A 26709-nucleotide genomic window follows, 5' to 3' on the forward strand; every position below is an offset into this window, starting at 1 on the left:
GCAGCGATGGCTATCATCATCACAAGACACACTGATTACAGCGGCGTGTCCAAAGTGTATTTGATATGAACTTACTAAATATATGTCGATTTTAATAAGCTTCTAGCCATCTATGAAAGGTTAATACTGTATTTCCTAGTATACAGTGTTGTGGCTGCATGTGTAACCTGGATCTACCGTGGGTGCTTCACAGGGATCCCAGGACAGCTTGCTGGAGACTCCGCTGTGGTCCAGACTCAGACAAGGAGCAGAAATGGGTCAGTAGGCTTCTTGTATCTCAGCATAGGACTCTTGGAATAGAGAGTCCTGCTTGTTTGTCTATACCTCCACATTGACCTAAATCCAATATCAAAACAACAGCACTACCTTCAACCCTGTAATTGTAGCCACTGAAATCCTCCTGTTCCAGTTGTCAGCCACATCAGAAGCAGGGCTCTGTTCTGAAGAGGCATGCCAGGTTTGGTTAGCGTAAGGGAAGGGTAATTGTTGGTGAAGCCTCGCTTTCAGACTGCAGAGCTGTCAGGTTGACCATCCCGTCCAGAGAAGGTTCCAATAGATGACTTTGACTGTGTAGTATCCTTGGGCATCAGCAGAGCACAGACACAGACAGCTGGGAAGCTACACAAGTGCACACTGGCAACTACACAAATACTGTTCCTTCCCACAAGAAAAAGAATTACATCAATGATGCTAGCACACAAATTTGAGTTTTATCAATGTATATGAACATATAAGCTGCAACTGGGCCTTTGTTAACTGTTTAGTTAACCCTAACATTTTGTAGATCTATACAGTGGGACTGAGTTCATGTCCAAACTGAACAGGAACCATGTTTGAGGTTCCCTCGAGCGCTCTGGGGCTGGTCTGGGAGGCAGGGTACTGACTGTGCCAGGTCCCAGCTCTCGGTTGGCAGGAAGACCTGGTTCAAACCCTGTCTGTTCTCACACCGCCAGTTAATTACACTGTACTCATTGATCACACCAGTTTGGCCCCCACAGCATTCTGTACAGTACACGTTTTGTGCATTATTTGGTCGTTGCACCTGCTAAAAGAATTCAAATGGGAAAATGGAACGTAAACCTCTTTATTTAGCCTGTAAATAAACTCCCAGTTAGCAGCACTACCCCAGAAGTCAGTAATGCCTGAACAATAACTGGTACAGGCAGACAGGTAAAGGAATGCTTTATTAAAGTCTGAAAGTGTTATGAAATTCTACCCTTTTGGTAGTAGACAACTGTGTTTTTACTGCTTAAATGAAAGTGGACAACGTCAATTTTACAAGCAAATGAAATGTTACTGGACATTTAAAATGTCTCTACTTGACTAAACCTCCATCTGAGTGTTGAGTTGATAAGTCAATACCAAGGAAGGTATGAAACTACAGCACACATACAAAACTCTGACATGATTGTTGTAAAACTGTCGCTTTGCACCAAGTGAAAATATACGTGGAAAATATCCAAGTAAGATATATAGAAAGATGCATTCAAATTGATGTCAATACAGTGGCAAAAAGAAACTATTTACCTGCCTTGGTTCCTAAGGTGTAAGGCCTAAGAGGTCAGTGAAATGAGCTTCAGCGTCTTTGCTTCTCTGGACAGTGAGTGTAACTGTGAACACTGCAGATGTGCTTTTCACTGCCCAGGTAAACATCTGCTTTTCACTGCCCAGGTAAACATCTGCTTTTCACTGCCCAGGTAAACATCTGCTTTTCACTGCCCAGGTAAACATCTGCTTTTCACTTTTTTTTCTTTTCCTACTTAACTACATCCGACTAGTGTCTTCATTTTCTGGACATCCACATCACTCATGCTGTAGAAAGTACAATGATTATGGATTCATCCCAAATTCAATCATTAAATACATGTAAATAGCAGAACATGCTAACATCCTTGTATGTGGTAAATGTACATACTCACGTCATGGTTATATGGAAAATGAGATAAATAGCAGTTTGCCCAAATTTAATACGGTAAGAAACATTTAAAAGTTGTCACTGTGTTATCTCGTCGTTAAAACGTTTGTAAAAGGCACAATGGCAGTGGTTAGTTACTAGTCACTACAAAAGCATTAACTGTCCAGCAGAGCTAAAGTTTACATGTATTTACACCTCTGGGTACTACACGGTGACACAGATTGGACACAATTCTCACAGGAACATCTAAATCAACTGATTGACAACATGGAAATCTATGATATGTCTAATTGCACATTTAGGCTGTGGTATCCTAACCTAGTTTGAGACATGAGCCAAATTTCACATTGCATATTGACAAAACCCTGCATATTCATTTAGAAATATGACTGAAATACCTGTTTGACCTTTTGGAATTTAAAAATGCTGCCATCACCACTCACCAAGTTTGTGGTAACAAAAATCCACAGCACAATTGAATGTTTTGGAATCGTGTTTGCCCAAACTACTCTGCTACAGTAGGCCTTCAGCTTTTAGCCAGCAAACATGGCCATGACTGTATGGTAAGTCAAATGGAACAGGTCCAAAGGCATTTGTCCGTAACAAGCGCTTGGCAGACTTGAAAAATGGTCCTGCTCATACTCTAATTTGATATCCATTCATGTCTGAAGACGGCTTCGAATCTAGAACTTTCTTCTCTCCGGATGGACTGAGGAAACAAAACAAAACAAGTTATGACGTCTCATGTGACCTATGTGCGACTCCCTCCAGTCCTAAACCACGAGACATCACCACTGTTGCGCTAACACTAACAAATCAGGTTTTTTTCATAGTCTACACTATTTATAAAATATCCATAAACAGACTTGAACATTGACCTAATACAATTCCCAGTGTAGAGGAAGCGAGCCCTCGGCTGGTTCTGTTATCTCTATGAATCTGTCGGTGACTGCAGTGGGTTACCGCATCTCTTAGGGATGCACATATAGAAAAAAAAAATTGACCGATAACAGACGCTCGTCAACGACCGTTAACCGACAAGATAAAACATGTAGAGTGCATGTATATATATAATTTTTACTCCCACAAGGGTTTTGATTTTTAAAATTTGCAACACTGTTTAACCGGTAAACATTCGTGTTGGCGGTTGATTATGAGCACCCCTAGTATCTGTAGATGTGTGACTGCAGTGTGTGTGACTGCAGTGTGTGTGACTGCAGTGTGTGTGACTGCAGTGTGTGTGACTGCAGTGTGTGTGTCTGCAGTGTGTGTGTCTGCAGTGTGTGTTACCGTCTCTCGACGCGGCTGTTCCTGCGCATGGGGCTTCCGGGGCCCCGCTGGGGGGAACCCATGTCCTTCTTCCTGTCTTTGGTGGGGGAGGGGGGAGCAGCCTTCCCAATCTGCAACACAAAACAACAGCTTCCTCAGACCTCCTGGATATAACATGGTGGGGGACAGTAGTGGCAGACACACACACATGCAGACAGACACACATGCAGACAGAGACACATGCAGACAGAGACACATGCAGACAGAGACACATGCAGACAGAGACACATGCAGACAGAGACACATGCAGACAGAGACACATGCAGACAGAGACACATGCAGACAGAGACACATGCAGACAGAGACACATGCAGACAGAGACACATGCAGACACACACACATGCAGACAGAGACACATGCAGACAGAGACACATGCAGACACACACACATGCAGACAGAGACACATGCAGACAGAGACACATGCAGACAGAGACACATGCAGACACACACATGCAGACAGAGACACATGCAGACAGACACACATGCAGACAGACACACATGCAGACAGAGACACATGCAGACAGAGACACATGCAGACAGAGACACATGCAGACAGAGACACATGCAGACAGACACACATGCAGACAGAGACACATGCAGACAGAGACACATGCAGACAGAGACACATGCAGACAGAGACACATGCAGACACACACACATGCAGACAGAGACACATGCAGACAGAGACACATGCAGACACACACACATGCAGACAGAGACACATGCAGACACACACACATGCAGACACACACACATGCAGACAGAGACACATGCAGACACACACACATGCAGACAGAGACACATGCAGACACACACACATGCAGACAGAGACACATGCAGACAGACACACATGCAGACAGAGACACATGCAGACACACACACATGCAGACAGACACACATGCAGACACACACACATGCAGACACACACACATGCAGACACACACACATGCAGACAGAGACACATGCAGACACACACACATGCAGACAGAGACACATGCAGACACACACACATGCAGACACACACACATGCAGACAGAGACACATGCAGACAGAGACACATGCAGACAGAGACACATGCAGACAGAGACACATGCAGACAGAGACACATGCAGACAGAGACACATGCAGACAGAGACACATGCAGACACACACACATGCAGACAGAGACACATGCAGACAGAGACACATGCAGACAGAGACACATGCAGACAGAGACACATGCAGACAGAGACACATGCAGACAGAGACACATGCAGACAGAGACACATGCAGACACACACACATGCAGACAGAGACACATGCAGACACACACACATGCAGACAGAGACACATGCAGACAGAGACACATGCAGACAGACACACATGCAGACAGACACACATGCAGACAGAGACACATGCAGACACACACACATGCAGACAGAGACACATGCAGACAGAGACACATGCAGACAGAGACACATGCAGACACACACACATGCAGACAGACACACATGCAGACAGAGACACATGCAGACAGAGACACATGCAGACACACACACATGCAGACAGACACACATGCAGACAGAGACACATGCAGACAGAGACACATGCAGACACACACACATGCAGACAGAGACACATGCAGACACACACACATGCAGACACACACACATGCAGACAGAGACACATGCAGACACACACACATGCAGACAGAGACACATGCAGACACACACACATGCAGACAGAGACACATGCAGACAGACACACATGCAGACAGAGACACATGCAGACACACACACATGCAGACAGACACACATGCAGACACACACACATGCAGACACACACACATGCAGACACACACACATGCAGACAGAGACACATGCAGACAGAGACACATGCAGACAGAGACACATGCAGACACACACACATGCAGACACACACACATGCAGACAGAGACACATGCAGACAGAGACACATGCAGACAGAGACACATGCAGACACACACACATGCAGACAGACACACATGCAGACAGAGACACATGCAGACAGAGACACATGCAGACACACACACATGCAGACACACACACATGCAGACAGAGACACATGCAGACAGAGACACATGCAGACACACACACATGCAGACAGACACACATGCAGACAGAGACACACAGACAGACATCAGCCTTTCATTACTTATAGGGGCACTAAAGGGAGTTCCATTATGGTAGGACGCAAATGTGCTGAAGATGCAGTGTTAAGCTGATGGTGGAACCCTCCCCATCTGTAATGTGATTGTGTGTCCAGTCATTGTGCACAAGCTCTCTCCATAAAACCTCAGTCATTGATCGATGGAACCAGCTACGTGTGATGCACTATGAAGCAGCGCTGAGGCATCAGCATTAGTCTCATCACACTGCAGGATACGCATCATCACACTGCAGGATACGCATCATCACACTGCAGGATACGCATCATCACGCTGCAGGATACGCATCATCACGCTGCAGGATACGCATCATCACACTGCAGGATACGCATCATCATGCTGCAGGATACGCATCATCACGCTGCAGGATACGCATCATCACACTGCAGGATACGCATCATCACGCTGCAGGATACACCCTGAGTCAGCCCCCCCGAGTCAGCCCCCCCGAGTCAGCCCCCCCGAGTCAGCCCCCCCGAGTCAGCCCCCCCGAGTCAGCCCCCCCGAGTCAGCCCCCCCGAGTCAGCCCCCGGTACCTTCAGCCTCATGTCCCTGGTGTGTCTCTCCAGTTCCCTCCTCAGCTCCTCGGGAGACAGCTTGTCCACGTCCAGGATGGAGTGCTTCCACTCGATCTGCTCCACGCTGTGGGGGTCGTGGGACACGTACTGGCCCAGCTTCAACTTGCGCAGGCTGTGCCACAGGCCCCGGTAGGCCCCCTGGAACTCCTGCACCAGGTCCGCCAGCGAGCGGAACTCCAGGGGCTTGAACATGAGGTCGTCCCTGCGGCTGATCCCCAGTGCGCCGAAGCGCCCTCCACAGTGGACGCCCAGCACGATGTGGTAGAAGTGGTTCCCTGAGAAGTGAGTCTTGAAGCTGAGGGGGAAACGCTCCACGCCTGGCATGCTGTTGGTGAGGTAACTGGGCTGGGTCAAGGAAACAGCTCTTATCATGCTGTACTTACACACACACACACATATGGTGTGTATATGGTACCTGTTCTGATATCTACTGATCTGATATTTGTAAACACAAAGTCTACTGATGTAATATAATGATCTAATCCTATAACTCATGTTGTGGATCTTCAGCAGTGTTTTCACACACATCTCAGGGTTTCCCTCCAGGCTATTTGGGTTTTCTAGACGGAACGGAAGTAGTTTCCTTGAAAGCCAGTTGGAAAGGCAAGTCAAGGACCTTTTCCCAAAAACACACAACAGTTCCTCCTTTCTTCCCCCGTTACTGCCAGCTGCCAGGACCACACTGGTTCAAAGAGAAGGATACAAACACGGAAACACCTGCGCTATTAGCATTTTACAAAACTCAAAATACACTCACTGGTGGAGTTTCCAAACACTACCTCACAATACACTGACCAGTAGAATGAGCTAGAACCTACAGAACGTCACATGACTAGGATACATTCCCAGGATCACAGCCTCCAGACACTTGATTGGCAGAGACTCGCGGGTCATCTCCTTAGCGATGTCCATCAACCTGCAGACAGCATGAGAGGGGGAGAGAGGAACACATGTTCTGTGAGTCATGCAGAGGCATGATGACCAGTGTTGCAAAGCCAATCTCATCAGAAGTCACTATTGGCTTTCTGACAATTCGCTGTGCCAGTACCGACCCCTTCCCCTCTGGTCACACAACGAGGAAATCATTTACTTTCTGCAGCACTTGTCGACGACATGCAAGACCTCCCAAACGCAGCTGAGACATGAGAATTCAGCCGAGTGCAGCTGAACGAGAGAAAAGCATCATAAGCATCTGCAGGCTTAACAGATCTGTGATATCTGTTCTTTAGCCAAAGCCCTGGGGTGCAAGACAAATATCCCGATCGGGTGTACGATCAGCAGGAGAGGCCAGACTATCAGCAGCCTGTCGTCTGCGCCAGCTCTGTGTCTGCTGCCTGACCCCTGGAGGAGCCTGACCCCTGGAGGAGCCTGACCCCTGGAGGAGCCTGACCCCTGGAGGAGCCTGACCCCTGGAGGAGTCTGGCCCCTGGAGGAGCCTGACCCCTGGAGGAGCCTGACCCCTGGAGGAGCCTGACCCCTGGAGGAGCCTGACCCCTGGAGGAGTCTGGCCCCTGGAGGAGTCTGGTCCCTCTCACCCTCCGCGCGCTAGTCATCTGGTCTGTTGACATTTACAGCGCTGCTTTACACAAGACAGTCTACCCCATAAGCGTCAAAGAGTGACCTGAAAAAGAAAGGTTTGAAATCTCAAAAGGAAGTTTAGAAACAGCAGCTTACGCAGTGAGAGGACGGCTCTTTTTTATTTCAAAAAACTGTGTTCCAGTATGATTGTACCTGTGGGGTTCTGTTAAGGACAAACCCAAAATATCAGAGAGAAAGGGGAACTAGCTACGGTGCTTTCACAACACACACCAGTATACTTTGGAGACAAGAGGACCACTGTGAGTGCTTTTTTTCTATTCATAGGCTCTTTTCCATTAATAATTGATCATCATCTTGCACAGAGTTATGATGAAGTGGTTTAAATAGCATGGCTTGAACAGACTACTCACCCACATGAAACTGTGTTAAAAATCACAAGGCCAGCCAAGAAGGCAGACTTCATGAGAAGGGCATCTTAGTGGCCATTAAAATGTTATGTAGCATAGCTACTCTTTGTGCCCTATGTCCATAAATTAAATCAGCTTGAATCCATTATGCATTATGCTTATTGTAATACATTATGGAGAGCTTGGCTGACAAATAGTTATTTACATAGACCCATGCTTGATTTTATCCCACATATTCCACCCCTCTGAAAAAAAAAAAATCATTTGATGAAAGTATGCACTTAAACCTCTCTGGGCATCTTTTTATTTTCACAAAACTTTCCATCCTAATACCAAACTCCATATAATCACTGGAAAACAGATTTCAGGCTCCATATGGTACACTTGATAAAACATTCCCAGGCTCTTTGACTAGTCATCAGCTATTTCCTGATCTTGGTGAAAGTTAACATCTGGTTGAACCATTCCAGGCTAAAGGATACTGCAAGTCCCTGATGTATTTCTGTATGGCTTCCAGGCGCTGTGGGATACTGGTGGTTGGTTGGTATGTAGGCACACTCGGTATGGGAATCTATGGGGCAGAAAACACACTTAGACAGCAGCACTGCACAATCAGTATATTGACATCAGCTGGTGAACGGCCTCTTGTTCAACCCCTCAGCTTCCTTTTCTAAGTTAAACTGTCCACAGACTATTCCTCACAGGGTATTCATTGAATGTACAAGGGCGGTCCCCAGGAGGACAGAGGCAGCATTTTCTCTGTTTGGACAGTAGTGGTAAATCTACTGACATGTTGTTTCTGTTTGCCTCCTGCAGTGACCAGCAACAACATGCCAACAACACTGTGATGATCTGATTTGTTGAAAAAATCTATAAAAATACAGTCTAGAGCGCAATGTCTCATAACAAAAACAAATCATTGCTGGAATAAAAGGCGGGTCTTTTGGTTGTCCTAGCTAGACACACAACATTAATCAGGTTTACTGTAGTTCCTGCAACCATGTGAGAAATAACACCTGCACAACTGCTATTAGGTGTTAACGGCTGAGCGTTTTAGGGGTATCTAGAGGGTCGTTACTGAGTGTATTCAAATAATCCTGCATTGTCAGCAGTCTTCGCCTCACATCCAGGGCCCTGTGTATCTGATTTAAATTAACGGGACAATCTACTGCTTCCAACAGGATGGCTCTATATTTTGCAGAGGAAATGAAGGGATCGAACGACATGGCAGTTATTTCACTACAATTCGGCTAGTGTATGAAGATGTAGCTCTGACTGAACACAGCAGGTCAGTAATGTGCTCCTACCTTGGGCAAGTCATTGCACCCCCGGATTCCTTTTCCTATGTCTTCTCCATTAGGATGAATCCGGGCCACGTGCCGCCACATCCGCTCCCAAGTCTCTTCGTCCACAGGCAGGCCTCCTCTGTTGACAAAAAACGGCACTCCTCCATCGCGCAAATCCTCTTCACCCTCCTCCTCCTGCTCTTCATCTCTCTCCTCCACCCCTTCGAAGCCCACTGCGCTCCTGAGCATTTCCCAACAAGTGACCAAAGTCCAGTCCTGGATACTGGGGCAGCGAGGTTCAGAGATGATCGGTTCTGTTACCGCTAATCTGCTTGTTCTCAACTGTGACTCCAACAGCAGATGTAAAACTCATGACACATTGGATGTGGGGAACCTATGTTGAGGTCTCGTCTCTCTGTGTCCAAAATGCAAATATCACACAGAGACCAATAATAGGCGAACGCAATTTTATGAAAGTAAGCTAATTGCCAGACAGAAATGTGGTAACTTTGTCCAAAAACTAAAAAGCAGAAGGGAAGCTGAAAGTTTCAAGAGCTTTTACGCAATATAGAGAACCTATACAGAATCTGCACCATTCAAACCTCTAATTTGGTCTTGTTGAGAAATCAGGCATTATTTAAACCCAGGTATTATTACTAGAGCTCCGTGCATGACAATTGACCGTTTTCAACTTAAGCAGTGATTAAACAGTACCGCTACTCCGGTAAATCGATTGTCCTTGCACACGAGTACATAAATTCCCTCAAAAGACTATAGCATATAATAGCAACAAATATTACATTTCTCGCCTACAGACACTACCATATAGCCTAGAAATCCCTAACAAAAACGTTTTCCCAGAGGTCATTCGTTCTATATCCAGAACACCAGGTAGGTTGAACACGAACACATTTCCCCGACGTTCCTCGAATTTAGTAGTCTGATCACATAGCGGTCATTTTCTTGAAAAAATATTCATCGTGTCAGTCCGAGTCATTGTCCGGTTATAACGCCCAAAGCTCCGCTGAGCGCGAGCTGATCTCATGCCCACAACGGCGCTCAGACACTCCCCGATCCTTGCAAGCTGCGCATGCTCGGATCGAGCGGATTACACTATCAGTTTAGAAATCTGTCTGGATGGTCTTCATATGATCACAAATTAGACGGAGAACATGTTTGTTAAAGTCACTTGACAAAACGTGTGCAAGACGTATCCGTTGAGGTAACATCTACAGAACCAATTTCATAACCATCAAAATATGTATTTTTAAAAGAGGTCCACGTGTTAACATGGAAATGCCTACATTCTGTGTATATGACCTTTGATGCCAAAACAAAATCGCTGACATGCAAAAAAGTATTACAGTAATTTATCATAGCCACACCATAAACAGGAGACTTTAAATGCATCAATCCAGGCTTATTTATTCATTTTCACACATAGAACGGTGGAATGTATTTGCACTGCAATACATCATAAACTGGTAAAACAGATGAACCAGCAGTTCTCTTCATGAATGCAACGTCCTCCACCGGCCTCCCTCCTCCACCACCACCACTAACACCCCTCATGACAAAAAAAAAAACGAAATAATACAGCAAATATTATAGTCTCAAAAGTCCAAGAACCAAATGTGAGCCAATAAAACCTATGGCTCAAGTTATATTACAACTGGACCTTCGAGTCCATTTCTCAGTCCATCACCCATCAACGTTAGAATCTCGGAGCACCATAGTCATCTGGCATCCTTTCGATGTTGTACCTGTGCAGCAACAACAAGACAAACACTTAACTCAGGACACTTTCAACACACGTTAAGGAGCCAATGTGAATAGATTAGACTCTGTCCTCAAGTATAAATACAGTCCACCCGCGCCAGAGACAAGCTAGCTTTCTGTCGGCACAGCTGGTTAGTAGTCACGCTTGCGGGTCAGAGGGCTCGAGTTTGAGTACCAATGAGGGGAAAAGCAAACTGACTGGCAGCACGACTCCAACTGTTAACACACACCTAAAGTGTGAGTCCACCCTGCATTTTCTGACCTGTGGTTTGAGATGTACATGATCGGTACACCTGGAATCTTCCGGATCCTCCTCTTCAGGTCTCGGTCTACGGTGGCCAGGATGTAACACTTGTGCTGTGATGGAAAAAAATACAAATGAGTTAAGAGATTCTCTCCAGAGACACACAACCACTCAGTGCTGTGTGTGTGTGTGTAGTATTTTGTGCGGCTGTTGTAGAGTTGTATCACCTGTGTTACCCTTTGGACCAGGCAGTCGTCAGCGTATGTCCCTTTATGCGTGCAGGGAAGTCGCTCGAAACGAGGATCTTTCGCTATTCTACAAACGTGAAACATGGATGAATACGGCTTTTGGTCAAACTCACCAAAAAAGGTTATTGCAGTGTATTAACAATGCAGTTGCAGTAGGGGGAAGGATAACCATGGTAACGATTAGTAATACTACACATACAAGAACAAGTGAGACAATGGTTTTTGTGTATGTATTTAAAAAGGGGTAGTTTTACCTCAGAGCAACTCGATATTTCATCCCGAGTTTCTCTATCTCAGCCATGACACAGTCTGTAATACAGGGGATACCTGCGCAATAGATAACAGGATAGACGCAGTCATTAGGGCTCCAACATGACTTGTTGCTTACAGTAAGAGTGATGCATCCATGATGTTTACGCACATTTGGCATACAGGCAGTCCATCATAGACTGCACAATGTCCAGTTTGGCCTTGATGGAGAAGTTTATGAAATTTGTATCGACCAGGATGTGATATGGGGGCCCGAGCTGTGTGTTATACTGGAAGAACAGGCATGAAGGATATTTTAGCCTGTGGAGATACAAAATTAAAAATTAAAATGTGAATAGAAAAGACAGCAACAAATTAACTGTCTGGGGTTTAATTTCATGTATCCGGCCCATTTTAAAACTCTTACACTTCTTTTTCCTTGATTGCTGATGGATCTTTTTTTACTTTTTCCTTTGGTTTGGCACGATCCTTCTCTTTTCTTAAGAAAACATAATTTACACATTAGCTACATTTAGACATCACATTTATTTTAGTAAATAGATACTACATATCGTTTACCACATACTCACATTCTATGGTCTTTTAAACTGATCATTCTCTTCATTGCAGCAAACTTCTTAGTCTTCTGTTTCCCCTTTATCAAACGAAGAAGACACATTTCAAGTTGTAAACTAGTTAATCTAGCACTAGCTAGGCTAGGTAGTGTACCTTCCACCATGCAATTTAGCTAGCTAGCTAGTTCTAGCTAAACAACATGACAAAACAACAAAGACAAGCGCGACTACCCAAACATCCTTCAGTTACACAGATTTCAACTATTCTATTTTCTGAAATATTAATCAAGTTGCGATTTACCATGTTTTAAGATCCAAAACTAGTTTTCAGCTGTTTATGTGGCTTGCTGCAGTCCTCGTGCGAGCTCTAGCAACGCGAATCATTCGTCATCAACGCCAGCCGTCTGCACCATTTTCCGGTTGTGGAAAAAAAGACAAGTTCCGGTTGCTATGGGCGCTATCATGAAGCTAAGAAGCTGAGGTAAGGATATTATTCTCGTTAATAGACATTTAGCTAAATTGTATTGTCAGAAGGCGTGTGGACATCTAGCTAACGCAGTGCTATTGTGTTGATGAGTTTCTTGCACGCTTCATCACTGTAGCGCTATTAACAGTATGTGTCATGCTAAACCATCATGTTATGCCCTGACATTGTCAGCTCGCTGAGGTAGATAGTTAGCTCAGTAGCTAGTAGCTATCTAACTACTCTAGTCTCTGTAGTCTAGACAAGTCACACAATGCACCTGAATTCATGGTGTTACATTTTTTTGGTGTTACATCAAGGTCATTTCCAGATTCTCATTTCCAGATTCTCTTGTTTTAACCCGACACCGAGCATACTGTATCCAGCTAAACGGAAGGCTGCTTTGTTATCTGTGGTAGAATTTTGAAATGAAACTATATTTGCTGATGTAGAATGCTTGAAAGGGAGTGCTATCTACTAGCGTAGCTATAGAGAGACATGTTACAACCCAACTCTCAACTCGTAAATGCAAATATCAATCAGTTGGCTAGCTATATAATTGTATGTGCTATGTAATTTAGATGGCAAATAGGCTATAGCTAGCTAGCTAGTCTAGTGTCTCATTATAAAAAGTGCCAGCGTTCGCTAGGTAGTGCTAGCTAGCTAACCTTGTTTACTATGGTTGTACGTAGGTTATGCCTCAACGTCAGTATTTGTTTTAATTGAAAATGAATTCAGTTTTAAATGGGCCCGGCCTTTCATAATTGCATACTGCATAGATAACGTAGACAAGAAAGTTAGATAGTTTAGGCCTTCAGTGTAATGGGAACTTTTGACCAGGTCGTTCATGCATATTTAATTATTTGGGAACGATACTGTACGTGCTGTCCCGTCACCCAACACGCCTCCGGTGTTCGTTATTTTGCTTGACGGTAGCTTGACATTCTCTTAAGTTAAAGAGTACAGTAAATACAGCGTTATCAATTAAATATTCTTGTCTTTTCATGTGTAGAGAATTAAGCGAACTGTATTCGAGACTTCTGGAGTTGGCACCTTGAAACCGATCGAGTCCTTTTGTGAAGAGCGGCGTTTTCTGGAAAAGCGAAGGAATCATAGTCTTGCCTGAAGATGGTCTGATGGACCGCCGTTTCCTGCTGACCTTTCTCTTCTGCTCTGCATCGTGGATCTTCTTCTGGGAAGTGCGCTGGAAGAAAGGAAAAGAGAGTCAAATTGAAGAATGGCTTCAAGGGCACAACCTCTCAGAATACAGACACTTATTTGAAGGTCGGTTCCTATACGGCTATTTATTCGATCAGCAACCTAATCAATGCGTGCAGTAACAGTGAAGTATGAGACAATTGAAGTGTGAGTGAGTGAATCCCCCTGAAATGACATCCAGGGTCAGTCAGTTATAAACACACCAAATAAGAAATATACAATCTACTTTCTCAAGACGTGTAGTAATCTCATTTAGCCAGGCTGCTGTGACTGACAGCCGTGTGTGTGTTTGTGTGTGTGTGTGTGTGCGTGTGCGTGTGTGTGTGTGTGTGTCTGCCCAGATGTGCAGACCCTGGAGGAGCTGATCCTGACAGCGCTAAGCCGTCTGGAGGAGGAGGTGAAGGAGGCCGGGCGCTGGAGCGAGCTGGCCCAGGCTCACATCCACTTGCTCAGAGACTTTGCCTTCCAGGAGTGGCTCTGCTCTCAGAACCTGGAGCATTACTACCACACGTAAGGTGGCCAGGACTCTTGCCCGGCCGGACTCTCGCCCGGCCTGACTCTCACCCGGCCTGACTCTCACCCGGCCTGACTCTCACCCGGCCTGACTCTCACCCGGCCTGACTCTCATCAGCCTGACTCTCATCAGCCTGACTCATCAGCCTGACTCTTCCCCAGCCTTTATGTTCAGCCGTGGTTTCTCATCCCCGGTCTCCAGGGACCCCCTTGCATATTTTTCGACGTTCCCCTGTTCCAACACACCTGGTCGTTACCAGGCTTCTGCTGAGCTTGTTAACGACCCATTCATTTGAATCAGCTGTGTTGGAGCATGGAAACGTCTGAAACATGCAGGGCAGGGGAGGGGTTCTGAGGACCAGGGATGAGAACCACTGAACTGCTGTTTGGTCATGCTCGGTGTGTAACCGTTAGGTCAGCAGGACACATTCTGCTGTGCTGTTCGCTCCTAGTCCAGCAGAGGGCAGCATCGCTGTTCCCCGCTCCCTGTGCTTGGTGACATTGAGCTGAGAAGACTGCAGTGTTTCTAAGGGTTGCTGCAGTCATCACTGTTCTTTAAGGGCTGGTACACATGGCAGCCTGTCTGCAGAGCTGCAGATGTGAGGGGTTTGCTGGCCCTGCGGAATGCTCTAGTGTTCCTGCGTTGACTCGCAGAGTCGTGACTTGTGTTTTAAGTTTATGCTTGAGTTTGGAGGTAAACAAAATGTAAAAAGGTCACCGTGGTTTATGTAGTTTACAGTAACTACATCGCATAAATTGTGGGCATCTTTGTTTATTCAGGTTGTCAAACCAAGTACCTATTATTAGCATTCATCAAAGACCATAAAACATAGGTCATAGGAGACCACAATTGGCATAGTGATTCAATCAAATACTAAGACTCATAGTTATAAATCATTGACATCAACATTTGATCTGTAAACACTATCTTAATGTCAGACAGTGGTTCTAATAGCCACTGCAGCTTTTCAACTTTGACCTCCCAGAGAAGCATCTGGAACATCTAGGCTCAGTTTACAGACCTAGGTTTTAGTCTAGGACTAGGCTTACAGTTTCAATCTTCATTTTCATCTTCATAAAATGTTTCTCTTACTTGAGGACGAGGCTTTATCTATGTGTGAGACCTGGGCCATAGTGTCATCTGAAGTGGGCATCTCTCAGTGGAAGAGAAGGGGGTCACTCTTTTCCCCAGTCCAGCTTGCTGTTTACACAACCTCAAAGCTGTTCGTAGAGGTTATTCCCGTGCAGATTAGGATAAAACACTACTGTTTCCTCATTATGTTTGAACGTGTCTTTGACTGTGAATCGACCTCAATTGAAATCAACCCCTTCTGAACTTACTGTGGGCCAATGAGACCACTGGCTTGTTAAAGTGGATACATTTTTATTTTATATTTTCTACAATCGTTTTTTGTTGTTGTTTGTGGTTCAAATGCAGACTGAGGAAGCTGGGTTGTGTGAATCTGGATGATTTAGCCCAGTTCGACAGTCAGCTGCAGCTGTCACTGGCTGCGTGGGGGTATTACTACGAAGATTACATCAAACTGTCCACCGGCGTCAAGCTCCTCCAGACCTCCAGGGGGAGCCGTGACCAGGACTACGAGATCCAGCTGGTGCACAGCCTAGCAGAGAGGCGTCTGAATGAGAAGTGGTCGATCGGTGAGTGCCTGAAAGCGAAGGGTTTACTGGTTGCTTGAAGATACGGTGAGAGATAAGGACTCGTTACGTGTGTAGAGTAACACACCAGGACTGGAGGCAGGTTACCTGTCTGCCCTGTTGGCTCTTCCTGAAGTGAGTGCAGCATTTTCCTTACAGGCTACATTCCAGCGTAGTAGCTGATAAGTGGTGCCATGTTAGATTGTGTAATGGATTTTGTGAGCTACATTTCCATTTGAAGTGTCTGTTGAGTGCCTGCTACTTGACTAGACAGAAAGATATGTTCTTTATTTGTTCAGGAAACTTTGTGTGACCTGCCAGTAGCATTTAGCTAGTTCAGAAAAATATGGGTCATCCTGGGTGCAAAGTCCAACATTGGTAGGATATTGGCTAACATTTTACTTTAAATGCGCCGTGTTATAGTCAAAACATCAACACTGAAATGAATTTAAAGTGAAACATGTTATTTATGTGCTTAACCACAGACTCTGATCTGATCGCTAACAGTGTCTGTCTTGATCCGTTTCAGCCGGAGCTCTAATATTTGGCTGTACTGTGGCGCTGTGCTTTCTGATAAGGGACCTCATGTTTTACGTGATTGGTGAGTTTACTCAGACATGTTCAGGTGTTTGGATTGTGGAATGCTTTCCTGTTGCGCTGTACCAGCCGCTTGTACTGGCACCCAAGTACAGCGTGTCTTTCAGGGTGTTGACTTCAATTCTTTGCGTGTCATGTTGCAAAAATAATACTTCCTCATCTTTTAGTCTCTGTCTGTTCTTGAGTATTCCTTCTCTCAAGTAGCCTACCCGTCCGATCTTAGAGGTAGTTCCAGTAAGTCATCTTGAATGCCGAGTTGTCTCTGTGAAGTTCCCAGCATGCTCTCTCTCTCTCTCTCTCTCTCTTTCTCTCTTTCTCTCTCTCTCTCTCTCTCTCTCTGGCAGGTGGAATTACTGTTTCCATCATAGCGTTTGTCTTCACCATCAAGTTCCTCTGTGAGCTCGCCGCCCGTGTGGTCAGCTTCCTGCAGAATGAGGACCCGGGGCGCCGTGGAGACCGAAGTATCTACGACTATGTCAGAGGAAACTACCTGGACCCCCGCTCCTGCAGGGTGTCCTGGGACTGGAAGGACCCGCAGGAAGTAGGCCAGACCATGAGCTTCCGTGTTCAGGTGAGACGGACCTCACCTGTCTCTGCACCATCCATCACCATCCACCCTGCAGCATTTACACTGCCTGTACTTCAGGGATGGATGGTGTAGAGCTGGATGGATGGTGCAGGGTTGGATGGGTCTCCAAACACGAGGGACTGTCATAAGAGTCAAAGCACATCTGGTTTACAGTTGTCTGCTTCCTGCCCTGCTGCTGTGAAGCCTGTCTGATGCCCTGCATGTCCTGCCCCCTCCCCCCCCCAGCTCTTCTACAAGAACGGCCAGCCCTTCCCAGCCCACAGGCCGGTGGGGCTGAGGGTGAACATCACCCACGTGGAGCTGGCCCTGGATATCCCCGTCACCCAGGAAGTCCTGCAGGAGCCTGAGGCCAACGTGGTGAAGGTGGCCTTCACCGTCCGCAAGGCCGGTCGCTATGAGGTCGCCATCAAGCTGGGAGGCCTCAACGTGGCCTACAGCCCCTACAACAAGATCTTCCAGCCTGGTACGAGGAGAGAGAATGCCTTCTACAGTTGTAAAATATCTACTAGTTTGTCTTTTATTGGAAAGCCACTTGTTGTGGTAACGTGGTTCTGGCTGTCAGCTGTTTCAAGTCACACCGACTCACCCCGCTTGTTTAGTCTGCTAAACAACCATCCAATCAGTCTCCTTCCTCAGGATCACTGGGTTGACACTCTCCTCAACCCTGGTCCTCCAATCAGACTCCTCCTTCTCCCCCTGTCAGCGTTAACTCTCTGCTGGTCCCCCCAGGTACCGTGGTCCCTTCCAAGACCAAGATAGCGTGCCACTTCTCCACCCTGCTTCTGACCAGAGGGCAGCAGCACGTGCTGCAGATTGAGCCCAGAGACGAGTACGGGAACCCCACCAGCTCCTCCACCTCCCTCACAGACGAGCTCCACTACACCGTGCACATCCACTCGGTAGGAGCAACACACCACCTGGCTGACTACAGCGCTAGATCACTGGCACGCTGAGATGTATCCCGCATCATGAACCACAGCAGATGGTTTCATCCAAAGCAGCAATACAGAGGAGTATTCGAACCTGCAACCTATCATTGTGCAGTGCTCTAACCACTAAGCTGTGTGTGTGTGTTTCCAGCTGGGCACGCTGGATGAGGACAGTCTGGAGGACTGCTACAGCCAGGCGCTGTCGTCCAACAAGCTGCTGTGTCAGGTGCAGTTGAAGCTCACCCTGCAGAGGAAGGGCTGTTTCCGCGCACGCGTCTCCTACCAGGACCAGCTCCTTAGCAACGGAGAGTTCGACATCATCGTCCTCAGCGGTCAGTGGTCACAGGGGTAGAGATGATATTGCCGTTAAGAATTTAACCCGTTAAAATGTATGACTCGTTTGTTACTGTATAAATGGCAGTCTTTGCGCCCCCGTTTTTCCGCTATATTCATCACTTCCGCCGCTGCTTCAAAAATGTCCTGAAGTTGCATTTGGACGGCAGCGGGAGTTGTTTATTCCACTGAACTCTAACGGTCTTCAATGACGCCAGTCACTCGCAAAGACATGACAACCAAATAAACAGGTCGAGTACAGCGAAGCACTTTCTGCTCGCTCAGTCAGGCAGTGACAAACATGGCCAGAGGATGTTATAAGCTACGTTACACTACCGAAGAAGCTGCAACGAGCTAACGTTAAGTTAGATACATTTGACAATTAAAATTTAAAATGTAAAACTTTCCCAATACTGTAACTGTACTTAAGTGGATTTTTCTGGTATTGGTTCTTTACTTCACTATACATTTTTCTGACAACTTAAAAAATGTTCTACACAAATATCTGTACTTTCTACTTCTGACATTTTTAAGCCAGGCTTGTTACAGTTTTCATCTGTATTTGGTGGCATGGTTAATATTATTTATATATATTATTCATTGCGCACCTTTTTTCATTTCCTGGCTGTGACGCACAACAAACGTAACAGTCTACAAAGCAAGACCATGGAGCCATGAAGCAAGGCATAAGGCAACTGGAAGAATATTTCCCCCCAAAAGTTTTGAAAACGTGTTATATCTCCCATCCACTCTTTTCACTGTGTGTGTGAACAAAAAAAAAATTTTTTTTGAAAGGTTCAAAATTATTTTCCCCAAAAAAGTTGAAAGGTTGAAAAAATATTAATTTCAAAATGACTAATAAACATGCCGAAATAAAGGATCTTTTAAAGTCCATGGTGAGTTCTTTGCTTGGTTGAAGCAGTAGCCTATTGTCTAACACTTTACTACCATCTTAACCCCAACGCCCGCAGAGAACGAGAAGAACTGTGTGGAGAAGAACGTGTCCACTCCCGGGATTAGCATCTACTTTGAGGCCTACTTGTACAGCAGCGGAGCCTACAGCTCCTCCTGGCAGCTGCCCGCCTCCTCGCTGCTGGCCCCCCAGAGACGGCCCTCCATGGGGGACGAGGAGGACGAGCATGACTCCCCTGTGGAGGGCCAGCCAGAGAAGGTCAAGAAGCCCAAAAAAGTCTACTGCTACATATCGCCAAAGGTACCTGGAGAGAGGGGGGAAGAACGAGGTAAAGGTACCTGGAGAGAGAGGGGGGAGAACGAGGTACCTGGAGAGAGAGGGGGGAGAACGAGGTAAAGGTATCTGGAGAGAGAGGGGGGAGAACGAAGTACCTGGAGAGAGAGGGGGGAGAACGAGGTAAAGGTATCTGGAGAGAGAGGGGGGAGAACGAGGTATCTGGAGAGAGAGGGGGGAGAACGAGGTACCTGGAGAGACAGGGGGGAGAACGAGGTAAAGGTACCTGGAGAGAGAGGGGGGAGAACGAGGTAAAGGTATCTGGAGAGAGAGGGGGGAGAACGAGGTATCTGGAGAGAGAGGGGGGAGAACGAGGTACCTGGAGAGAGAGGGGGAGAACGAGGTACCTGGAGAGAGAGGGGGAGAACGAGGTAAAGGTACCTGGAGAGAGAGGGGGAGAACGAGGTACCTGGAGAGAGAGGGGGGAGAACGAGGTACCTGGAGAGAGAGGGGGGAGAACGAGGTACCTGGAGAGAGAGGGGGGAGAACGAGGTAAAGGTATCTGGAGAGAGAGGGGGGAGAACGAGGTATCTGGAGAGAGAGGGGGGAGAACGAGGTAAAGGTACCTGGAGAGAGAGGGGGAGAACGAGGTACCTGGAGAGACAGGGGGGAGAACGAGGTAAAGGTACCTGGAGAGAGAGGGGGGAGAACGAGGAGGATTTGTGCATGTTGTAGATGTTTCTCTGCTCCCATACAGACCTGATTCAGATGTTTTCAGAATAATTTGAATATTCGATATCAGGCCTCTGCAGAGCTTGATAACGACCCATTTATTAGAATCTGGATGAAGAGCGCCGGTCTAGACAATGTTCCGTGTTTCTTTTTAGGGTAGCAGTCTGTGGTGAATGGTGATAGATTTAATAACCAAGTCAATTGTTTTGTTTACACAGCAACTTTCTGTGAAGGAGTTCTACTTGAAAATTATCCCCTGGCGCCTTTTTACTTTCCGAGTGTGTCCCGGGACTAAGGTGAGCAGGAACAGAAGTTTGGTCATCTTGTTTTTAGATTTTAAATGTATTTATACTTGTTTTTAGTATAAATGGCTGATCAATTGACTTAGTTAATTGACTAAATAAACAACACATTATTTTAGTGACATTTTCATACTGCATCGGCAGCCAAATGTACTTGTTTTAGGCATGAGCTAGCTCATAAAAAATTGTTGCAACTAAATGTGCATGTTTGCAGTGTAGTATGTGGGGTCGCAGTGTGTCGTGTGGGGTCGCAGTGTGTCGTGTGGGGTCGCAGTGTGTCGTGTGGGGTCGCAGTGTGTCGTGTGGGGTCGCAGTGTGTCGTGTGGGGTCGCAGTGTGACATGTGGGGTCGCAGTGTGTCGTGTGGGGTCGCAGTGTGTCGTGTGGGGTCGCAGTGTGTCGTGTGGGGTCGCAGTGTGACATGTGGGGTCGCAGTGTGTCGTGTGGGGTCGCAGTGTGACGTGTGGGGTCGCAGTGTGTCGTGTGGGGTCGCAGTGTGTCGTGTGGGGTCGCAGTGTGTCGTGTGGGGTCGCAGTGTGTCGTGTGGGGTCGCAGTGTGTCGTGTGGGGTCGCAGTGTGACATGTGGGGTCGCAGTGTGTCGTGTGGGGTCGCAGTGTGTCGTATGGGGTCGCAGTGTGACATGTGGGGTCGCAGTGTGTCGTGTGGGGTCGCAGTGTGACATGTGGGGTCGCAGTGTGACATGTGGGGTCGCAGTGTGTCGTGTGGGGTCGCAGTGTGACGTGTGGGGTCGCAGTGTGTCGTGTGGGGTCGCAGTGTGACATGTGGGGTCGCAGTGTGACATGTGGGGTCGCAGTGTGACATGCTGGCAGGGCTGAACTCTCCCATCCCCTAGTTCTCCTACCACGGGCCCGACCCCGTCCACAAGTACCTGACTCTGGTGGTGGACGATGGGATCCAGCCCCCGGTGGAGCTCAGCTGCAGAGACAGAAACATCATGGCCGCCACGTTCATCCGCTTCCTCCATAAGAACATCGGTGAGTCTGAGCTGTTTCCCCACTCACTCCAGCCCTCCTGTGGTTCTGGTGTTGTCCAGGGTTGTCAGAGTGTGTTGGGCTGTGTTGTGTGTGTTGGGCTGTGTTGTGTGTGTTGGGCTGTGTGTGTGTGTGTTGGGCTGTGTGTGTGTGTGTTGGGCTGTGTGTGTGTGTGTTGGGCTGTGTTGTGTGTGTTGGGCTGTGTGTGTGTGTGTGTTGGGCTGTGTGTGTGTGTGTGTTGGGCTGTGTGTGTGTGTGTTGGGCTGTGTGTGTGTGTGTGTTGGGCTGTGTTGTGTGTGTGTTGGGCTGTGTTGTGTGTGTGTTGGGCTGTGTGTGTGTGTGTGTGTTGGGCTGTGTGTGTGTGTGTGTTGGGCTGTGTGTGTGTGTGTGTGTGTTGGGCTGTGTTGTGTGTGTTGGGCTGTGTTGTGACGGAGTCAATGTGTCTGCAGGGGGCTCCGAGACGTTCCAGGACAAGGTGAGCTTCTTCCAGAGAGAGCTCAGAAACATCCACTCCAAGAGGCCTCGCACCAAGACCTGCCTGAAGATCAGCAGGCACACCATGCTGGACTCAGTGAGTGCTCAGCTAGGCGGCTGATTTACAAGTGCAGCTTCATCAGTGCTTTTTCTTACTCTTGCCCTTCCCTCCCTCAGTCTCTGAAGGCCACCAGGAACTTCTCAGTGTCAGACTGGAGTAAGAACTTTGAGGTGGTGTTCCAGGATGAGGAGGGTAAGTCCAGTACTTGGTGAGCAGCAACACACAGAAGAGAAACATGACCTGACCATGACCTGGGGGGTGAAGATGCCTCACGATGCCCTGACTGTGTGTGTGTTCCTCCTCAGCGCTGGACTGGGGAGGCCCTCGTAGAGAATGGTTCGAGCTCATATGCAAGACCCTGTTCGATACGTCCAACCAGCTTTTCACACGCTTCAGCGACAACAACCAGGGCTTGGTAATCCTTGTTCTCTAACCCAGTGGTTCCCATCCCTGGTCCTCGGGCCTCCCTGCCCTGCATGTTTTAGATGTTTCCTTGCTCCAACACACCTGATTCAAATGAATGGGTCATAAGCAGGCTTCTGCAGAGCTGGAGAACAACCCATTCATTTGAATCAGGTGTGTTGGAGCAGGGGAACATGTAAGACATGCAGGGCAGGTGTTCCCTGAGGACCAGGGTTGGGAACCACTGCTCTGGCTCTTTGGGCTGGGGTCACTCTAGTGTGTCACTCCAGGAGGGAAGGTTTGTGAGGTTAGACTGCTCCCTCCCCCCAGGTCCACCCCAACGCAGAGCGCCCCGTCAACCTGCGCATGAAGATTTACGAGTTTGCGGGCCGCGTGGTGGGGAAGTGTCTGTATGAGTCGGCGCTGGGCGGAGCCTACAAGCAGCTGGTCCGCGCTCGCTTCACCCGCTCCTTCCTCGCACAGATCATCGGCCTCAGGATGAATTACAAGGTATGAGACACACACACACACACACACGGTATGAGACACACACACACACACACACGGTATGAGACACACACACACACACACACACACGGTATGAGACACACACACACACACACACGGTATGAGACACACACACACACACACACACACGGTATGAGACACACACACACACTCACTGAAACTACACACTGTCATGCTCGCACTCCCTCACACACATCCTCACATGCAGTGTCACATACTCACACACACTCTCATTCACTCACACACACTCATGCATACTGACGCACACTCTCATTCACTCACACACACTCATGCATACTGACGCACACTCTCATTCACTCACACACACTCATGCATACTGACACACACTCTCGCACACATGCCAGCCTACTGCACCTCAGGTGAAGGTCTGGGGTTCCTCCCTGCTCTCTCCCTGTGTCTGGTTCCTCGGCTGATGTCATCGTGTGAACGTTCTCACGGCCAGAGGAATGAGACCTGTTTATTTCATATCTCACCAGCCAAACCGCTGTGGTGTTCACACCGCACAAGGACCCCAGCCTTCACCCCTTGAAGTGGATGACTCATCTCTTTTTTCCCAGTGAGATCCAATAGAACAGTGTTTATTTGAATTCCCTTTCCCCTTTGTTTTCATTTCCGTGGCAGTACTTTGAGACGGACGACCAGGAGTTCTATAAGACCAAGGTCTGCTTCATCCTGAACAACGACGTCAGCGAGATGGACCTTGTGTTCGCTGAGGAGAAATACAGCAAGTCAGGACAGCTGGAGAGGGTGATTATACCGTCCTTACCATGACCCCATCACACACCAGCTACCATGGTAGAGTCATGCCCTCCGCTGTTCTCCTGTAGGTGGTGGAGCTGATAGCCGGAGGAGCCCAGATTCTTGTGAACAACGAGAACAAGATGCACTACCTGAACCTGCTGTCTCAGTACCGGCTGGCCAGCCAGGTGAGGGAGGAGGTGGAGCACTTCCTCAAAGGTAAGCACACAAACATGTCAACAGATACTCCGGTTGCTTTGAAACCCAAACTGTTCCATAGGAATGCTATGTGCTTGTCAAGTCTCTGAATAGCTGGGCCACGACACTAACCACTGTTTCAACTGCAGGCCTCAATGAACTTGTTCCAGAGAACCTTCTGGCCATATTTGATGAGAACGAGTTGGAGGTATGTGTCATTCTGTCTTGTGAGTGAGTAGTCCTGGCCTTCAGATGTTGCTAAGTGCAGTGTTGTGGTGTTAGTGAGGATGTTGTGGTGTTAGTGAGGATGTTGTGGTGTTAGTGAGGATGTTGTGGTGTTAGTGAGGATGTTGTGGTGTTAGTGAGGATGTTGTGGTGTTAGTGAGGATGTTGAACCTGTCCTGTGTGCAGCTGCTGATGTGTGGGACTGGAGACATCAACGTTCAGGACTTCAAGACTCATGCTGTGATCGTTGGAGGCTCCTGGCACTTCAGAGAGAAGGTAGCTACCTCACCACATGCTCTGGTCCACACTGACATCACGGACAATGCTTTTGGGGTTAGGGTTCGAATTAAGTTCAAATTACAACAAGGGTTAGGGCTTAGTGGTTAGAGAACACAATGTTGAATGGGAGTGAATGGTCGGAACCCACTAGGATAGAAAATCAAACCTGTGTGTGTGTGTTCCAGGTGATGAAGTGGTTCTGGGCCGTGGTGTCCAGTTTCACCCAGGAGGAACTGGCCCGTCTGCTGCAGTTCACCACAGGCTCCTCCCAGCTGCCCCCTGGGGGCTTCAACACCCTCTGCCCCTCCTTCCAGATCATCGCTGCACCCACACACAGCACCCTGCCCACCGCACACACCTGGTGAGCCCTCACACACACACACACACACAGTCACTCTATCTTGCTCCTGTATTCATCTCATGTATTGAGCCTGGTGTGGAATGGTCTTGTTTGTCTCCAGAGATGGCAAAAGTAAAGGTACAGATACTCATGTTTAAAATGACTCTGGTAAAAGTTGAACTGCTGACTATACTTTTTCACTCAAGTTAAAGTAAAGAAGTCGGGGCTCTGACATATGCTTTTTTTGTTATTGGAATTGGCAAAAGTTTTTCAACCTTTTTTCCAACTACATAATTCCTTTTTTATTTATTTTTTATTTTTTACTTTCCCCTCCCAAAAAATATAACCTGAAATTGTTCATCCTTTTGTTACTTTTATTTCAAAACGTTTTACAAAAACAAAACTTTTAACCTATAGAAATTATCTTTTAAATGTTTTGGTCTGTTTTGAATTTGATTTTTTCTTTCTTTTTCACATACATTAACACAAAGTTTCTTTATTTGTATTTTCAAAAAAACTAAAACTAAATTTAAACCTTGAGTGAAAATACAATTTAAAAAAAAATAATTGTGAAGTAAAGGACTGATACAAGAAATCTACTAAAGTACTCTGTTACTTCCCATCTCTGTCTGTCTCTAAGCTGCTGGACAGGCTAAGAGCCGTCTCTCACTGCGTGTCCTTGTCGTCCCTCCCTAGTTTCAACCAGCTCTGCCTCCCCACATACGACTCCTACGAAGAGCTGCACAAGATGCTGAAGCTGGCCATCAGTGAGGGTAGCGAGGGCTTCGGCATGCTCTGAGTGTCTGCTCTACATCAGGCCTGTCTGTCCGATCCAGACTGCTCTACATCAGGCCTGTCTGTCCGATCCAGACTGCTCTACATCAGGCCTGTCTGTCCGATCCAGACTGCTCTACATCAGGCCTGTCTGTCCGATCCAGGCTGCTCTACATCAGGCCTGTCTGTCCGATCCAGACTGCTCTACATCAGGCCTGTCTGTCCGATCCAGACTGCTCTACATCAGGCCTGTCTGTCCGATCCAGACTGCTCTACATCAGGCCTGTCTGTCCGATCCAGACTGCTCTACATCAGGCCTGTCTGTCCGATCCAGACTGCTCTACATCAGGCCTGTCTGTCCGATCCAGACTGCTCTACATCAGGCCTGTCTGTCCGATCCAGACTGCTCTACATCAGGCCTGTCTGTCCGGTCCAGACTGCTCTACATCAGGCCTGTCTGTCCGATCCAGACTGCTCTACATCAGGCCTGTCTGTCCGATCCAGACTGCTCTACATCAGGCCTGTCTGTCCGATCCAGACTGCTCTACATCAGGCCTGTCTGTCTGATCCAGACTGCTCTACATCAGGCCTGTCTGTCCGATCCAGACTGCTCTACATCAGGCCTGTCTGTCCGATCCAGACTGCTCTACATCAGGCCTGTCTGTCCGGTCCAGACTGCTCTACATCAGGCCTGTCTGTCCGATCCAGACTGCTCTACATCAGGCCTGTCTGTCCGATCCAGACTGCTCTACATCAGGCCTGTCTGTCCGATCCAGACTGCTCTACATCAGGCCTGTCTGTCTGATCCAGACTGCTCTACATCAG

The 26709-nt window shown here is 47.4% G+C and overlaps 3 protein-coding genes across 3 annotated transcripts; 1 reads left to right on the forward strand and 2 right to left on the reverse strand.

Annotated features, from left to right (window-relative positions):
* Positions 1 to 1165: 1165 nt before the first annotated feature.
* Positions 1166 to 10304, reverse strand: vash1 (vasohibin 1). Its single transcript, XM_084681497.1, has 7 exons — positions 9261 to 10304; positions 8436 to 8524; positions 7682 to 7738; positions 6849 to 6923; positions 5966 to 6347; positions 3206 to 3315; positions 1166 to 2624 (listed from the first exon to the last, which is right to left on the reverse strand). Exons 1-7 carry the CDS (start codon positions 9486 to 9488, stop codon positions 2552 to 2554), a joined length of 1014 nt encoding a protein of 337 aa, XP_084537623.1. The 5' UTR covers positions 9489 to 10304; the 3' UTR covers positions 1166 to 2551.
* Positions 10305 to 10644: 340 nt separating this feature from the next.
* fcf1 (FCF1 rRNA-processing protein) lies at positions 10645 to 12761 on the reverse strand. Its single transcript, XM_084681499.1, has 8 exons — positions 12636 to 12761; positions 12350 to 12414; positions 12187 to 12258; positions 11932 to 12080; positions 11765 to 11837; positions 11490 to 11577; positions 11281 to 11375; positions 10645 to 11002 (listed from the first exon to the last, which is right to left on the reverse strand). Exons 1-8 carry the CDS (start codon positions 12636 to 12638, stop codon positions 10954 to 10956), a joined length of 594 nt encoding a protein of 197 aa, XP_084537625.1. The 5' UTR covers positions 12639 to 12761; the 3' UTR covers positions 10645 to 10953.
* On the forward strand, positions 12718 to 26153 carry arel1 (apoptosis resistant E3 ubiquitin protein ligase 1). Its single transcript, XM_084681498.1, has 22 exons — positions 12718 to 12815; positions 13810 to 14081; positions 14357 to 14525; positions 15967 to 16187; positions 16714 to 16785; positions 17126 to 17352; positions 17596 to 17833; positions 18100 to 18269; positions 18451 to 18631; positions 19604 to 19845; positions 20769 to 20846; positions 21706 to 21847; positions 22294 to 22415; positions 22496 to 22571; positions 22685 to 22794; positions 23112 to 23291; positions 23952 to 24077; positions 24158 to 24287; positions 24416 to 24474; positions 24678 to 24767; positions 24956 to 25131; positions 25807 to 26153. Exons 2-22 carry the CDS (start codon positions 13934 to 13936, stop codon positions 25907 to 25909), a joined length of 3060 nt encoding a protein of 1019 aa, XP_084537624.1. The 5' UTR covers positions 12718 to 12815; positions 13810 to 13933; the 3' UTR covers positions 25910 to 26153.
* The last annotated feature ends 556 nt before the right edge of the window (positions 26154 to 26709 follow it).

Source organism: Hypomesus nipponensis, chromosome 3 (genome assembly GCF_054491055.1).
Source record: "Hypomesus nipponensis isolate SF chromosome 3, ASM5449105v1, whole genome shotgun sequence".
NCBI classification, from domain to species: Eukaryota; Metazoa; Chordata; class Actinopteri; order Osmeriformes; family Osmeridae; genus Hypomesus; species Hypomesus nipponensis.